This window comes from Aptenodytes patagonicus, chromosome 2 (assembly GCF_965638725.1).
Source record: "Aptenodytes patagonicus chromosome 2, bAptPat1.pri.cur, whole genome shotgun sequence".
Lineage (NCBI taxonomy): Eukaryota > Metazoa > Chordata > Aves > Sphenisciformes > Spheniscidae > Aptenodytes > Aptenodytes patagonicus.
Window position 1 is genome coordinate 130,841,282 of NC_134950.1, and position 18,185 is coordinate 130,859,466.

Sequence of the window (18,185 nt, forward strand, 5' to 3'; positions counted from 1 at the left end):
CTAAAACTTCCTAATTACAAATGAGTGATGGAGTGATGTGGACTGTCAACCTAATGGAATGAAAGAGTTATGAAAAAAATAAGACACGTATCACATTTATATTCTAAAAAAGACCAATCAAATACATGTTAGTAAAATAAAGGAAATTCAATTACAGGAGACCAAAAGCTTGCATTATCAACAATCTAGTGCAATCCCACAAAACAGGAAGGAAAGCAAAAAAGGAAATGTTCTTTTTAACTGTGCTCTATAAGAATATTAAAAGTTATTAGAAAGAATACATTTAAGTCTAAAGAGGTATTAAAATCATAATAAAATAATTCTTTACATTTAGAGTAGAATTTTATATTTTATTTTATCAAAACACTTTATAAACATTCACTCAGACAAGTCTAATCATCCTTTAGCTGAAGATAAAGGGACTCTCTTTAGTAGGCATGTGATGCCAATCACTGAAATTTACAGATAGAGATGCTTAAACCTAGATAAGTCAAAGCAGTCATCTAGCAAACAACAACTAAACAAAATTTATTAGAACAGAACCTCTGGCCTTTCTCTGTTCTAATATACTCAGATGACTGCTGGCTGCATCAATTAGCTTGAAGAAGTAATTTTTTTGGGAGCATAGCCAACAATGCTTGTTTTTCATCACATAGCTGTCCTGCAAGAGGTGTTTATATGCATTCATCAAAGAATGAGAGTAGGCTCACATTGCTTTCTTTCATTTGGGTGCATTAGTGGGAGCACTGCCTGGCCACTAATTTTCATGAAAGATTTAGGAACTGATAACCAATGTCCTTTGAGGTGACAATACTATCATCAAATTTAGTTGAAAGCAGCAAATTGTATCAAAAGCTAGCAAGTACCTCCTTACATGCAAAGGAGAGAGAATAAGTACAAGAAAATCAAGATACAAGTGATATATTGCACAGCTAACACTCTAGCAATTGAAAGCTCCTTTGGGCAAAAAATAAGTAAGTTTAAACTAAAAAAAAATGTGGATGTCCATAGGTATGAATAGCAGATTAAAATCAAATGAATTCTTTCTCATCAGACTACTAGGACATGCTAAGCCATCAGTTAGTAGTGAAGGTCCTCCTACATTGGAGGACCATTCTTTCTCTTTGAAGCTATGATTATGAGCGTACCGAGAATCGCCAGCACCGTGCTGTCCTTCAGGACTTCCATGGAACCTGAGCACACAAAGTAGATCGCTTGCAGGGCATCTCCCTGCCGGAGGAGGTATTCCCCAGGAGCACAGAAGGAGGTTTTGATATGCAGAGACAGAGACCTGAGGCAACCACGGCTGGCACACTCGAAAAGGGAGAGCTGCAAAATCTCCTTGTTCAAGTGCATGGTGATGTCTGAACGCAGCTCGTCCGGGAAGTCTTTTAAAAGCTGTCAAAAAAACAGAAGAAGGGGCAAAAAAGAAGAAAAAGTGTAAAATAATTTATTTCCTCTTTTGCAGAGGTGATTTGATTTAGTAGTGCTCCACATGTTGTACTGATGCAAAGATTTCCGTTTGATTTTTCTTATCCCCTTGATAAGACGTGTGCTATGTCTTAATAAAGCTTTATGTTGATAAACACTGATAAATTCCAGAAAAAAACATGAATAAAAATATGCCTTTATAAAAAAAACAAGGAAAAAGAAAGTCAACGCCACTGTGTGTAGGAATTCCCCCTAATGCACAATTTAACCTTGTCCAAATTCTTCTCAGCTGTTAGAACACAGTAGGCTCTTCAGGTATATACCACTGTATACAGTGGCATATACACTGAAAACAGAGCAAAAATGAACTTAGTGTAGATTTTCTTTAAAATGCTTGTATAAAATTCATCAATAGGCTATATTGCTTCTTCTATGGTAAAACCACTGGAAGAGGAATAACTCAAAAAACCTCTATGTAGTAAACATCTGAGGGGTTTTTTGTTGGTGTTTTTTTTTGTTCTTTTTTTTTTAATGATGCAATTGTATGCTGAAGGAGAGTTGGGAAAGGAATGGAGACAAGCTGCATGCTCAGTGGAAGAACCTATGGAAACTAAAAGACCATAAGGTCCTCCTATTTTTCCCTGGCCTTAATTTTAGGCAAATTCCCAAAGTAGCCTGGCCAACACTTAAAGATATCTATATATGTTTTACAGAAGATCTGCTGCAGGATGGCAAAATTTGAGAGAAACATCTTTCTGCTCAGAGACAGACTTCTGAGAAAGACATATAACTGCTCAAATCATCAAAATTTCAGGTGGAGCTTTTAAAAAAGTGTCTAAGTGTCTGTCCCATTGATGCAAAGTATACTGCCTGCCTATAGGCAGAGCTCTTGACCATGCAAGCTGCAAGCCCACAAGCATAGTTTTCTCTGTAGTTTGAGGGGATCTGGCATCTGAGCAATGCAATCAGCCAACACTTGACCAAGTGGGCTTAGACAAAGCAGTTTGTGGATAGGAGGCAAATCATGAAATATTGATGATCTCTCTAGAGGCTGCTGTTGTAATACAGCAGTCACTCACTTTCAGCGTGACTAAAGGTACAGAAGCTGAAGGTGATCCTTAACCAAATCTAGGGAAGATTTGACATGTAAGTGGTTTTTGTACCTTTGTAAATCTTACTAGGCTCCTTCGGTTTCTAGGATGCTGTTGAAAATCCCATTCTTTGTGCTGTGCACACCACAAAAAAAAAAAATATCAGGAAAAGAATGTTCTCAAACCCAAATCTTTCTGCTTATTCCACATTATCTTTAGGGGCCACTGAGTTTTATAATGACATACATAACAAGAACTCTGAAGGGAATGGTTCATTCAAATAACACTCCAGCAGAGAGAAGCCATTATTCCTCCTGGAGTATAGTAATACATAACCTGGATAAGTCATGTAAAACAAGCAAACAAAGACATGACCAGAAATCTGTCTTTTGATTGCACTCTCATGTTACATTCTGCAATATTTAAAAATATATGGAAATGAATAACATAAAAATTCAGGCCAAACCACTTGTTCACAGTATTGCAAAAAATAAAAGAAGGTGAAGGAGGGAGGAAAGGGCAGTACAGAAGTCCCTCCTTTAAAAAACACCTAAAAGCCCAGTAGATTTTTTGTTCGGTGAAAGGCAAAACTGTTCACTGGGGTCTTTCTGCTGGCATCATCCAAAAGGTTTCTGATGAATCCCTCTTCAGCATTACAGAATTATGGAGGACTTTGAATTTTTAATATATGATATGATGTTCTAAACCAGATTTTTCAATAGCATACCCTCTTCCTGGGATAACCCAGCTTTATTTTTAGGCATGTTATTTTTTCATATGTAACTTCACACAAAACACAACATCACAAATGGAAAATTACCCCCCCCCCCCCCCGACTCTAAGTCCATGGTCAAAACCATCAAACACACAATATCTCTTATTTGGTTACCTCATTGGAATCAATTCCATTATTGACAGACCACGTGGTTTGGAAATATTCAAGCATCCTTTGCTTTAGCTGCTGTGGCAGGTGATGGACCCGTATAAAGTCCTTCAGATCCTTGGTTCTTGTGTGATAAAGGGACCATCTGGAGTACATCCTCTGAATTATGGCAGTCACATTGCCAAACACCAAGGCATGCATCAGAGCTAGGGAGGACAGAAATTATGTGCAATGTGGAGTGACTTGTTGATCATTAAAATGTAACACAGAAAATAAACAGGATCTTCACAGAAAACCACTTTCCTGCTTGATAGGTATAGTAAAGCTTTTGAATACAAGACTCCATGAGTAATTTACAATAGTATTCATATGATTATTCATTTCCATTTTTTGTGTCACTGGCAGTCACAGCCATGGGACAGGGTACAACCACATCTGATGCTATCTAATCAGGGTACCATCTATCTATTAAGTTTATAGTCTAAGAAAAAAGGAAATAGATGAACACATGTAGGCAGGCATGCTCAGGAAATAATGAGAAACTATTAATCAGTATGAAAAACTAGACTCAAATGATCAGTTAGCAACTACATAGAATGTAATAGATTTCAGAGACCTCATGTAAATAAAAGCAATTACTAATGTGGACCATGTGCAGTGGAATGAGATGGCAAACAACATTTAGAGATGTATCATATTCTGGGGAATAAGATGTTAAAAAAAAAAAAGACAGAAAAAACCCATTGTAAAGCAAAAATTCAGGTTAAAAAAAGAGATACATTCAAACTGACAGTCTGATTTCTTATGTTGCTTGAGAAGTTCAAATATGGTGTGAAATTGTTTATTAGGAAGTTTGAACATCCTGGAGTTTGTCTGCAATTAAAGCCTGGCTTGGGAATAAAAAGACCAGAAGCAAAATTGAAGAAATGTTTACAGATACAGGTCATCTGGGTTTGTTTGTGCAGAAATTGCTTGCTGTTTATCAGTGGGAGAAATCACTGCTAGATTGTCTGTCATGTGGTATTGATCTGAGGTATATAATATACACATTTACAAATTGTTTATTGAAAAAACTATTAAAGAGCTTGATTATTACTCTTAAGGGACATCTATCTTTATAGTGCTTGAAAGAAAGCAGACAGATTCCTCAGAGTGGCAAAGGAATTCATTTATAAACAAGACAAACAAGATGTTGACCTTGTATGGCAATTTACAGAAGTCCAGCATGAGTGAGGAGAGACAAGGGGGAACAGGAGGAGGAAAGGATGCATTTTGGTGGTTAATAACGCTTTTACATGGTAGAAACAGGCAGAAAATTCTTTAGTTTGGAGTGTTGAAAATTTTTACAGGCTGAGTAAAAAACAAAGGCGCTAGTAACAATATCTATGTCTTCATTGTGAAGGGAGTGCAGAAAAACAGATAAAGCACTGCAGTGTGATGTAGTTTCACAATACAGTATGCATTCTTGTAGAGGTGATCCAATGATATGATTAGGTCAATACAAGTCCGTTAGTAAAAGAAGATAAATGAAAAGCAGGGCAGTAAGAAAAGGATCAGATATGAATATTAGAAAGAAAAGTAAGCATAATTGGAAATTTATTTCTAAGACTAATCAGCTGGATCAACTAAGTGTTGTTCCTGATCGTGCAATGAATTGCTAAGTCACTAATGTCAGAAGCTTGGGCAACAAAATGTGAGGGACTGGTGTAATGCTAGATACAGGATATTATACTAAAAATATGGCAGCTAGGCCTGAAACAATTCAGCCAGACATAGCTAAATAGGCTAAAGAGATGGTGTAGCCTCTTTAAGGATGTGATAATCAGTTTAAAAATGGGTGGAGGGATAAAACATTAGGTGGTGTATGGATGCATACATAAAAATCACATGTGATACAAGTTTCCCAAAAGGCTCCAAGGTTAGGAGCTGGACAGTGTAGCGATCTCCATGATGTTATTATAGGCACAAATATAATCAAGAGTTTTATTATCATGGGATAATCTGTCTTTGTGTATGTACATTGGAAGACAACTGCTACTGATGATGACAAGCTATTGCTGGCTATGATAGGCATTAGATTTCTTTATCAAATAATCACAGACCCACCCTGCTTTCTGTAAGAAATCTATTAATCCATTCTTTAAAACCAAGTAGGACAAGTTAAAAACTTCTAGGAACCGTATTTCATAAAGTAGCCTTGATTTTAATGGATATTCTAAATTACATTTTTGTTGCTTAGGGAACAGAGGAACACCTCTGATCCCAGAAAGGACTGGAGCTACTAGAATGGGCCTCCAGTCTCATAAATACAAAACTGCACATTCCTTGCTCAAAGAACATAGAGAATACAAGACAGCACATGGTATGGTCATCTGCAGGGGGACACATCTGATTAATATTTTAAGATGCTGGGTATCCTAGGAATTCAGGTCAAATTTTAATAAGTAACTTCTCTTTCCAACTTTAAGAAGAAATACTGTATAGAATAAGATGTTTTATCTTCACAGTATTACTTGTCTTAAATTGTAATTTCAAATTAATGCAAACCAAAAATTAATACCAGGAGGCAGGTAAAAATCAAACAAGAATATTATAAGTTATATATCTGTTAAATTAACACTTGATTATTTTTTTTTCTGGCTTCAAGTTTCTCCAAGGTTGCAATAAATTCACTTCGTTCTTTCAATTTGCAGTGACACACATTAAAGAGGTACAGACAAACTACTGATAAACTAAATCACACTATCCATTACACCTGAAATGTCATAAACTAGTGACTTGGTCTAAAAACTGTAAAAAACTTACATCAATTTTTCTCAAGACATCACTTTCCACTAGGGAATTTTAAAATTAAATATCAGCCAAAACTATACATCAAAACATGTTTTAAGAAATAAAAACGTATTATGCCCTAAAGTATACAGACTAATACTTTATTCCTAATAGTGTTCTGAGGCGTGCTCACCAGTCTGCACTGTATGATGCCTATGCCTTTTTCAAGTTTCCTTGCTCTGTTTTTTTCTTAAATAGCGTCTAAAATAAAATTCCTCAAGAAACTACCTGCAAAACAGCCTGCTGTGCTTTCTTATCTGGATATATCTTGTTCACTGGACCCTCCCAGATGTAAAGTCATTCTTCTACCTGCTTGTCTATGAGTAGCTTTGCCTTTCAGTTTTCAGTTCCTTCTTACTACATGCAGTCAACTAGTTCTTCACAATTTTTTCAGTGCACAAGCATATTAGTTCTACCGCTTAATGATATAAGAAATGAAAAAGAAATTGCTATAACCAGACTAAATGAAAGTATAGGATACTTTTATATTCTACTCTATTAAGTTTGTGAAAGCTCTGCCGTATCAAAGTGAATTAAATATACATCATCGCCTTACACAGGATACCTCTTGATTTCTTGATAGAAATGAAAACCCTTTCCTTCATTGCAACAGATTTTGCGTAGTGAAAGACACAAAGCACAGAGACCACACTGTATTTTAAAACTATAACTTTATGCTACCAGCAAAAGCAATTAATGAGCTGCTTGTGTTTTTGTGCCATTGTCAAAATCAAAATGATATCATTCTTGGATGATTCATTATATTATTGCCACTCCTTTTCAGGACTGGGAAAAATGACAATAATTCATTGAGTACTTTTTATACCACTTGATGCTGCAAATACATAGTTTACAGGTCATTCATCGTGTCCCCTGGCTTTCAAGTGTCAAGTTGCCAATTTATTTTTGCCCAGGACAATTTATGCTGCAAAGCTGACGACCACTGCCTTACTGAGTAGCCCTGGAGAAATACCTACCAGTATTTTCAGAACAATTAGGCAAGCAGAAAAAAAAATGAGGGGGCAATACTCTAGTAGAGATTTGCTTTTACCCTTCACACCCACTGCGACATCTTTGAGTTGTATGATGTACACACTATGAAATAGCACAGCTAATTTTGGGGGGGAGGAAGATGAAGGTAAAGAGGGAGCTGCAGGTACTTTCTCCAGTGACCTTGGCTTACTGAGCTCTGCAGATGCCACCAGCTTACTGGTTGTGCCCAGGTGCCTCAGCAGAAAGAAGGTGACCATAAATGAGCACATGGCTTTCCCCAACAGTATGACCAGGTAATTAACATAAATATAATTACTACTAAGAACTCCAAATATGACAAAAACATTGCATTTTGATTCTAATCTGAAGCAGTGATGTGATAAAATTTATGTAGTGACAATTAAACCGCTTTTTGTTTATGATAGTCACCTATGGCTCACCAAACAGTCCTCCTGGCTCTGTCCTGTCTCCATTGCCTTCTCTCTGGGCTGGTCCTTCAGATGCAGATACGTACCAGCTCAGAGCCAGATATACCGGTGGGCTGCCCACCTCCCCTTGCCATCATCCCCAGGGATGCTGTGGGGACTGAATTTGAGCTGAACATGCACCTATTACTTGGCTGACTGGAAAAGTGCCTGGCACATAACCAAAATGCTCCCCTGGCACATGGCTGGGCCACACTCACTGACAATAATGTGAGTTTGCATTTTATTGGGTGACAATTGTCTTTTGTCACCATAAGTGATCAAAAGGTTAGAAATATGTCTGCTTAAGAGAGTTTATCTAGTGTAAAACCAACAAAGTTATTTCCTTCTTTTGCCGTTTTAAATTAAACTTTCTGTTGTGTTTTCTTTTTTAAAGAAACAGCAAAATTTCAGCTCTTATTTTACTTGTCCCTACCCCCCCAAAACTTTTTACATGATGCTTATCATTTGTACCTACCCCCAATCAGCATTGTGCAAATAGAGAAGATCTTTTCAGCATCGGTATTGGCTGAAACATTTCCAAACCCAACACTGGTGAGGCTGCTGAGGGTGAAATATAGGGCAGCTATATAGGCACTTCTGATTGATGGGCCTCCTAGTGTATTATTCTCATAGTAAGGAGACTCAATACGTTTTCCTAGCTCATGAAGCCAACCTGAAAAACAAAGCATAAAAAGAACTATTAAGGAATACTGATACCATGAAAACTACATATTCTGTAAAACAATATAATTCTAAAAAAAAATTATTTAGAAGACACTGCATTCTTCACACAATTCCAAGAAAAAGAAGAACATTAAACTGTGGGAATTTATACAGCATGTAAAGGATTGTGTCTCTGGAGTATTTATCTTTATGCATGATTATTTTTGATACGAACTGTATTTCTATATGGAAATCAAGTGGGTTTGAATTGCATATTACAGGTCTAATTAGATAATTCACAAAATCCATTAAGGCAGTGAAAAGAAAAAAATCATCACCTAATAACATTGCAGCAAGAATGTAACACTGATTTGATTCTTTCCATTAATTAATGCTTGGAAAGATTTTTGAGATTCTAAGACTAAATTGTTGTTATAATAATAATTACATATTTAGAGCTTTTTACATGTTTCTTTTTACAGTAGAAAAGATTTAAACAACTAAACATAACTTACAAACCAGAATTAATTTTCAAGAGATGTTTCAGTAAGTATTTTCTAAATTGTTCATTTAATCTTTCCTTCCATTTTGCTAAACAAGTCTACGTGTGTGTTGTAGTTTAACCTCAGCCCGCAACTGAGCACCACACAGCCACTCGCTCACTCCCACCACCCCTAGTGGGATGGGCGAGAGAACTGGAAGAGTAAAAGTGAGAAAACTCATGGGTTGAGATAAGAACAGTTTAATAATTGAAATGAAATAAAATAGTAATAATAATAATAATAATAATAATAATAATAATAATAATAAAAAAGAATATACAAAGCAAGTGATGCACAATGCAATTGTTCACCACCCATCCACTGATGCCCAGACAGTGTCTGAGCAGTGGCCCCCCCGGACAGCTTTCCCCCAACTTATATACTGAACATGACGTCACATGGTATGGAATGTCCCTTTGGCCAGTCTGGGTCAGCTGTCCTGGCTGTGCCCCCTCCCAGCTTCTTGTGCACCTCCAGCCTTCTCAGTCCGTAGAGCATGGGAAGCTGAAAAGTCCTTGACTAGTGTAAGCACTGCTCAGCAACAACTAAAACATCGGTGTGTTATCAACATTATTCTCATCCTAAACCCAAAACACAGCACTGTACCAGCTACTAGGAAGGAAATTAACTCTATCCCAGCCAAAACCAGGACAGTATTCAGCCTTTATTCTATACCATCTACATCATGCCCAGGTCCCACACTTTCCAACACATTCCCATTAATCACCACCCCTTTTCCTGTCTTTTGATATATACACACAGATGTCATTCCCTTAGTCTATGAGCTGTCCCTATAAAATGTTCATTGTGTTCATTTAGTCTATGACTTTGGGCTCCATTTGTCATAATAATCTTTCAGGGCAGGAAAGATGGTATGCAGTGTTGGATTCTTTCATGTTGAAGTCAGTTCTGGTTCCATCATCACTGCGCTTTGCTTGGTTTCATCAACGTTCATTCTTCATGAATCTGTGTGATTCTTATTGTAATACCATTGATATAGCATATAATATTATGTAGCAATTAACATCATACAGTTCAAATCATTGGCTATTCTCACCCAAAATCAAATCCCCCTGAGGTACACATCGGACTTCCCCATCTTCCCGCATCACCCACCAAGTGCACCCAGGTCCTTGAGCAAAAGCAATCCCACAAATGGGTTTGCCTTTGCACGAGGCAGGAATAACCCAGACTGTCTTCCCCAGCATATTTTTTATGTGCACTACAGGGACTTTATTCCTATCTACAGTACGTAAAAGTTCTGACTGGGCAGGGCCAGCTCACTTGGCAGATCCCCTAGTGTTGACTAACCAGGTGGCTTTTGCTAAATGTGTGTCCCAATGTTTGAACATCCCACCACCCATTGCTCTCAGCGTAGTCTTTAACAGTCCATTGCATTGTTCAATTTTCCTGGAGGCTGGTGCATGATAGGGGATGTGATACACCCACTCAATGCCGTGCTCTTTGGCCCAGGTGTCTATGAGGTTGTTTTGGAAATGAGTCCCGTTGTCTGACTCAATTCTTTCTGGGGTGCCATGTCACCGTAAGACTTGCTTTTCAAGGCCCAGGATAGTGTTCCAGGCGGTGGCATGGGGCACGGGATATGTTTCCAGCCATCCGGTGGTTGCCTCCACCATTGTAAGCACGTGGCGCTTGCCATGGCAGGTTTGTGGGAGTGTGATATAATCGATCTGCCAGGCCTCCCCATATTCATATTTCAGCCATCGTCCTCTATACCAGAGAGGCTTTAACCGCTTGGCTGGCTTGATTGCAGCGCATGTTTCACATTCATGGATAACCTGCGCAATAGTGTCCATGGTCAAGTCCACCCCTCGATCACAAGCCCATCTGTATGTTGCATCTCTTCCTTGGTGACCTGAGGTGTCACGGGCCCACCGAGCTAGAAATAACTCACCCTTATGTTGCCAGTCCAGATCCACCTGAGCCACTTCAGTCTTAGCAGCCTGATCCACCTGCTGGGTGTTTTGATGTTCTTCAGTGGCCCGACTCTTGGGTATGTGAGCATCTACGTGACGGACTTTTACAACCAGGTTCTCCACCCGGGCAGCAATATCTTGCCACAATGCGGCAGCCCAGATGGGTTTGCCTCTGCGCTGCCAGTTGGTCTGCTTCCATTGCTGCAACCACCCCCACAGGGCATTTGCCACCATCCATGAGTCAGTACAGAGATAGAGCACTGGCCACTTTTCTTGGTCAGCAATGTCTAAAGCCAGCCGGATGGCCTTTATTTCTGCACATTGGCTCGATTCACCTTCTCCTTCAGCAGTTTCTACAACTTGTCACATAGGACTCCATACAGCAGCTTTCCACCTTCGATGATGAAAAGTCCTTGACTAGTGTAAGCACTACTTAGCAACAACTAAAACATTGGTGTGTTATCAACATTATTCTCATCCTAAATCCAAAACACAGCACTATTCCAGCTACTAGGAAGAAAATTAACTCTACCCCAGCCAAAACCAGGACAGTGTGCTAAAGAAAGTAGAATTAGCTACTGCCTCATAGAAATTTCAGAAAGAACAACAAACCAACAAAAAAACCCCACAGCAACAAAGCTGGAAAAGAGATGCAGTTCTTCTTTTGGAAAAGGAAAACAAGCAACCTGAATGAGTTGCATAAACACAATGCTTCACAAAAATCAAGACAGGAAAAAAAAGATAAAAATCAATTTGTGTGCCCAGTTTTGCGTGTTATGCAGTTTGCTTGGGAGAGTGGGAATCTTTCCTGGATAGTCAAGGAGAACCACCAAAACAAAATATTCCTGGCAGGCAGAGTTTTATTTTAGAAAAATTGGTTGGGGGTCTGCCTGTTGTAAGCTGAGACCTGACAGACTGAATCACCTCCTGAAGCTTATTCTCTCTTCACTTCAGCCAGCATCCATTTCTTCATTTTGGATGAATCCAAGTATGAACTAGGGGAAATCCCCTTGTACAGAATATCTGCAAAAGTAAGGGGCAGATTTAAAGTATCTGTCCCAGCACTTCCAATTAAGTTGGGGGAAAAAGTCTGTAAGAATTTACCACCTACAGCAAACTTGTTGAGCCATGGCTCCTACCATCCTCAGCTCCATACTCTTACACACTCTCCTACATAGAAAACCAAGCCAGAAAAGCTGGGTAATGACAGCGTAAAGTCTAGCTATAATCCTGCTGACCCACTCTATGCAGGCCAGTGAATTTAATCAAAAGCATAAATGAAAGCGTTCTGCATTGTCATAAGATGGAAGTACCGTGTGGGCTGGTTTACCTTGCCAACAGATAAGAAAGCATATGAAAATCTCGATTTTGCCTTGATAGGAAGTATTAATCACATGAGGCTATTTTATATTTGTGGCTCTCAATTATTTAAAATGAAAGAAAACCAAAACTAAAAAAAAAAAAAAGCCTAACTGAACCAATACCAGTCCTCTCTCTGTGCACTACTGTTTTCCTGAGATTACACTACATTTCCCCAACAATAATATGGCCTTTTGTAAAGCGGATTTCATTCCTATGCTCATGTTAGGGAATGTAATCCCACACATTAAAGAATAAAGAATAAAAACCTAAGAAAATCCCTGGCAGAGAGTAGACAGAGTTAAAAAAAGTATCTAAACCTACTGTAAAGAAATACAATCATAAAGTTCAACATCAGGTTTTGAAAGCATTCTAGTCATATGAAGAACTGTAAAACTGAAACAAATTAAATAAGTTATTTTAAATAACCATAACTTATGCGTGAAGACTGAAATAATGCCTCTTAGGAGAAAAATCCCTTTCCTGGGAGTGTTCTAAAAGCCACTGATTCTTGGCCTCTGTATTCCCTTTTTTCTGCCTTTTGTTATCTGAATGAATTTCACGTTCATTGCTCCTGGTGGTCATATTGCATCTGATTGCAAGTTTCTCCACCTCAGTTTCAGCTATCAAACAAAAAAAAAAAATTGAGTTTACCTATTGTAACTTTATATGAAACACTATGGGCCTCACTTTCAGACTAATACATTTTCAATGCTATCCAGAAAAGGTGGATGACTCTATTCTTTAATTGATAGATATGTATAAACTGGTTTCTCCTTTACAGCACACTTTATGTTCAAGGTTATCAAGTAAAACACCCAACCCTGCTGAAACATCATTGTTCCTAAAGGATGCCTTACTGCTAGTAAAGGTAAGGTACAAAAATAAATGCCTACATTGTATCAAACAGTAGAAATTCCTATAATATTTCTAATATAATTCTACTACCAAAGTACCAAACACAATATTAACATTTTACAGTTGCTAACAAGCACTTCTGGCCAGGACACCAGTATTTGAAATGAGTTCAGCACTCTGTGCCGAGTTCTGTGGCAAAACTGAGGGTCAGACAAATGATCTTAATCAGCAAGATGAATGGCTTATCACTGAGCTACAATAGTAGCAGTTAGCAATTATTAGCAATTGTTAACAATTGCTAAAAAAATGCCCACTATATAAAGAAAAGCTATTAGGTAACTTTCTTTAGAGATGTACCATGAGATTTGGAACAGAAAATGTATATCTGAAAGTGAAAACCCAATAAATATATTCCTCCGATTTGTAGATAAGGACATATTTATAGCTTCTTGTTTCTATTTTGGCTGTTAGAGATGATCCTAATCAGGAACTTTTGAAGAAATTATATAGGATGAGATTTCTGCCAAAGTATATAAAATGTTGCAAGATCTTCCAGATCAACTATACTTCTTAGATTTTTGTTGATAGCACTACATTATTTTTCCATTTGGGGGTAGAGCCAAGATACTGTTGGCTGTAAATACTTTCATTGGCCAATGGAAATAGTCGTGAGATAGCATGACTGACTGATGCCTTTTACTTTTTTGGTTCCTGTAGGTAACAGCTCTCAGCAGATTCTCTGGCAAACTCGAGTAATTAATTTCTGCCCTCAGGGAAGAAGAGAAAAATAAATACACCTTGCAGTCAGAGGGAGCTTCCTAGAATTTAGCATTATGAATCTTGTCTGGTTCTGAATTAGCATTATATAGATATAGCTCTGTGACTTTGAAAACATTTTTAAGCACCAATTAGCATAATTAAGAGGAAGATTTTTCAAAGGGAAAAAGAGCACTTAAGTAATCAAGTCCCATCGGAAAAATAGTAGGACTTGGATATCTAGCTCCATTAGGCTACTTTGAAAATTGCTGGAAGAATCTGTATTGAGTTTCATTTACCTGTATCTGGGAAGTGCTCAAGTACCAGCAGGAACATAAACAAGCGTTTAAGCATCCGTAGATGACATGCTTTATAACAGGGTGTAAAACACTGTCTCATTTACTGGTGTCCTGGTTTTGGCTGGGATAGAGTTAATTTTCTTCCCAGTAGCTGGTACAGTGCTGTGTTTTGGACAGCCAGAAACTTAGTCTTCCCTCAGTTTGTAGCTTGCACTGCATTGAGCAGGTATATCACTCCCTATAATTTGCAGATTCATTTTATACTACTAAGATTTTCCTTATATGCCAGACACTTAACATAACAAAATCCTGTCTGGTGCTTAATTTCAATGATTTAGAAAATAGTTAAATTTTCTAATGCATTAATTACCTACAGCATTTATTCTATAAAACAGACATACTTTTTTTCCAGTTAAAAAGTAGACCAAAACTCTCTGGTTTATTTGGGACTACTGTGTCAGGAAGTGCAAAGAGGAATGGATAAGGAGTATCTCTTAGAGCATCCCTGAATGCCTGAAAGCAGGAACGGTTCCCCAGTAGACCAGTGATGATGATATTAGAAGAGAAAGGGGGGAACAAAGGCCCACCTTCTCTCAGCTGTGGTTCCATATCAAATTCAGGGACTTCAAGTATTCCTAGGGGAAATGCTAAGGTAGAAAAGCCTATCTGCTCCCACATCATTACAGTTTTATGTTTAAACAGTATTTGAACCTCATTTAGGGCCAGACCATACTTGGCTCTTTCACGCTAGTGAGGAGAGTAATCAATGTTATGCTGATAGTAGGGAAAGAGAATATGTAATGAGTAATGCTGGGGTAAACTAAAGGACACTGTCAAGTTTGGGTTATCTTTAAAGGCTATGTTTCAGACTGAGTTATATTTTTCTGGCTCAACTTAAAAACTCTGGAGCTCTAAATGAAAACACAAAATATGGCAATGGCTTTATTAGATGCCACATCTTCTTCATACTTCTCCAAAACCTAGAACTGTACCTTATGAAATAGCAGGTGATACAAAACAATCCAAAACCAAACAAAACCTAGAAATACTGGAGAACAAAAGATAAAAAGTATAAGTAAGTCACCAAACAGTGAAAAATAATAATAAAAAAATGTCCTGAACTGGAGCACATACAGCCTTCTGATATAAATGGATTATAATTTTTAACATAGAAGTCTGTATGTTTTATGCCTACTAATGTGTGTTGCAGTGAACAGTTTAGGGTCATTAAGGAAAAGCTAAAAGCTATACAAAAGAAATTAGATCCTTCATCACTGGAATGCATTTTAAAATGAAAATCATCATGTGCGGTAAGAGCTATGTTAGCTCCCACTGCAGCAGTCCCTGGTCACTGCTGATAGCTCCTCATTTCAGATCTAGAGCCAGGCAGAAGCTGTAGGGTTGCACGGGAAATCAGACCACCCCTTCATTACATACCTGCACACTCTGATCTCCAAATGATCATCTCAGATTTCAAGTTTAAATGGGGGAAAACTGTTGCAAAGATCCCACTGCTCTCAGTGAAGCCAGGATTTTAGCTTATATCTCTCTACTCTGTTTCCTTGAAATATTAACCTCCAAAAAAAAAATCTTAGGGCAAAACAGTTGCTAAGATAGAACAAGTAAGCAAATGCCCTTCTTTTTAGGTAAAAGCACTTGTGATTACAGTTTCTGTGAGATAGATTTTACATGTCCCAATCACTTCCATCAACTGTCCATGTTGCTTCTTCAGAATATGCCATAGTTAAAGAGCATTTGAGGAGGTGAGACCAGAGCTAATATTGTGTTTGAGATAAGACATTAACATCATTTTGTATAACAGTATAATGAATATATTCTACCTTATCAAACCCTAATTATCATTCATTAGACATTAAAACATTAGCTTTGCTTTTAAGATTGCTTCCAAAGAATTTTGCACAGTTACTCTCTAGTTGTTTTTGGCTGATACAATGCATTAAAAATTTAGAGGTATATAAGAAGGCCAAATTATTTTACTTCTAGTGTGCATGACTCTACATTATTGAATAATCATTGTCTCTATTCTAATTACTCATTTAAATGGTAAATGGTATTTAAAGGTATCCAAGTTCTTCTCAAGATCCTCAAAGCCTTTTTTATCCCTGTCCAGCCAAAATGTTTTTGACATCTGCAATTTTTTCCTGCTAAAACCTTTGCATTTTTTCCCCAGACTATTAATACACTAAACAGCACCATTCCTACTACTTAATCCTGTGGAACGTTGCTGTTACCCTTTCACTGTCACAAAACCTGATCATTTGTTTACAGGTTTGATCTATGATGGAATTTTGCCTGTCATGTTATGAGAGGCTTCCAGGTACCAGAGCAGTTGGTTTAAGGATTAAAGACCCCCAGAGATGACAGGAGCAATCATACTTTCAATCACTGCTTCTGGAGAACTCTAAATATAGCAGGTCTTATTGCATCAAGTCACAAGGAAAACATGAACCAGGCTTTTCTTTCACACAGATTAGAATACTAAAAATAGAAAAACCCACAATGCTGAAGGTGTCATACAGCTGCAGGTTCTAAGACTCTGAAAATGCAGCTCCATCATGTGTGCCCAAATGGCATAATTGTGCAATAGTAAAATACAGGGCATGAGTTTATGCTCTTTTCAAAATGAAGATAATAAATAAATGTTATATGTGTAAAAGGAAACCTGAGGTGCATCTATATGGCGTGTCAACAAATACAGGCTACAAAGGAACATCTCTAGCCTAAAGGGTGTATTTGAAGAAGAGAATTAGCTGGCATTCAAAGTAAGTAAAAGTTAAGTGGCAGTGCATGAAATTTAGACTAGCAAGACTTCAATATTAGTACAACAGACACAAGCATAATGGCTGCATGACAGTAAGGAACAGTTAGCATTAATCTACTCCTCTTGGTCTTTATTTTGCTAGCACACTTTCCTGCAAAGAGTAGACACCTAAAATGGGAAAGAAAACAGATATGATAAAGGAAAGACATTAACATTTTTCTCAAGGACTGAAACTTTGCTTAAAAATATTAAAGTAATTCCCTAAATAATTTATTCTAAAAATATGTTTTCTTATTTCTGCATTGTAAGATATCGTCCTTAATGGAGTATATTCTTTATTATGATGGATTTAATTATAAAGTTTTTCTTAAACTAGAAAGACACATAACAGGGCTATGAATGAGACTGATAGTGTGACAGAACTAGAGGAACATCTACTGCAGTCAAATCCACATATAGTCAAATTTTGTGGAGGGAAATTCTTGACATGACATAGAAAACAAATAGATTTAACTTGGACTACATGAAACAGTTTCATCTTAACTGCCTATGGCTGGAGTCCTTGTGGTAGGGGCATACAAAGCCACTCAAGGCTGCCCTCTGTGACCTTGGGACCAGAGCCCAGGCATGAGCCATGGTGCCTGGGAACTGCTACGCATGCAGCAAGTATGGGGATTAGTGCTTCAGACCAATGCATGGCAGAGGTATCTACCCTCCACTGTTCATAGCATCACCTTGCTCTTTCCTTCATACCACACTAACTGTATATTTGTAAATCTAATCTATGTCTATTTTAATATTTTCCTGCATTTTTCTTTGTCTGGATCATAATCCTTGGTACCATTCTGGTGCATTCATTGCACCAATTTATTCAGATAATTAAGAGTTAACTATGTTAACATTGTACAAGAAGATTATACTTATCCTCTGGGCTCAGTGGACTTTTAAGTGCCAACAGAAGTGAGGCACGTGGATATTACCATGATGGAAACTACAAAACATTTTCTACAGATATATACAAAAGTTTATATACTTTTGCTTCATGAACGCCCATATTATAGACAATAAAACCCACAAAAAAAAATCCTTTAATATGTAATCAAAGAGGAAAAAAATTACCACTTTTCTATCAAAAACTCTATGCCTCTTTCTATTAAGTAGATAAAATCTTTAGAGGGGAGAGTACAAATTTTATAAGAAGATTTCATGCTTCAGATCTGAGATGTTCATCTCTTTAAAGCCCAATGCCTAAACCAAAATAAAGCCTTCATTCATGTATGTGCTATACATAT

At 37.5% G+C, this 18,185-nt stretch overlaps 1 protein-coding gene across 1 annotated transcript in view; it reads right to left on the reverse strand.

Moving 5' to 3' along the window:
- KCNH8 (potassium voltage-gated channel subfamily H member 8) overlaps window positions 1–18,185 on the reverse strand; it is a 204,339-nt gene that overhangs the window by 41,511 nt on the left and 144,643 nt on the right. Inside the window, exons 8-10 of the mRNA XM_076332319.1 lie at window positions 8,173–8,370; window positions 3,412–3,611; window positions 1,149–1,398 (exon numbers count right to left, since the gene is read on the reverse strand). Coding sequence (XP_076188434.1) covers window positions 1,149–1,398; window positions 3,412–3,611; window positions 8,173–8,370 — 648 coding nt within the window. The remainder of the gene's footprint in view (window positions 1–1,148; window positions 1,399–3,411; window positions 3,612–8,172; window positions 8,371–18,185) is intronic.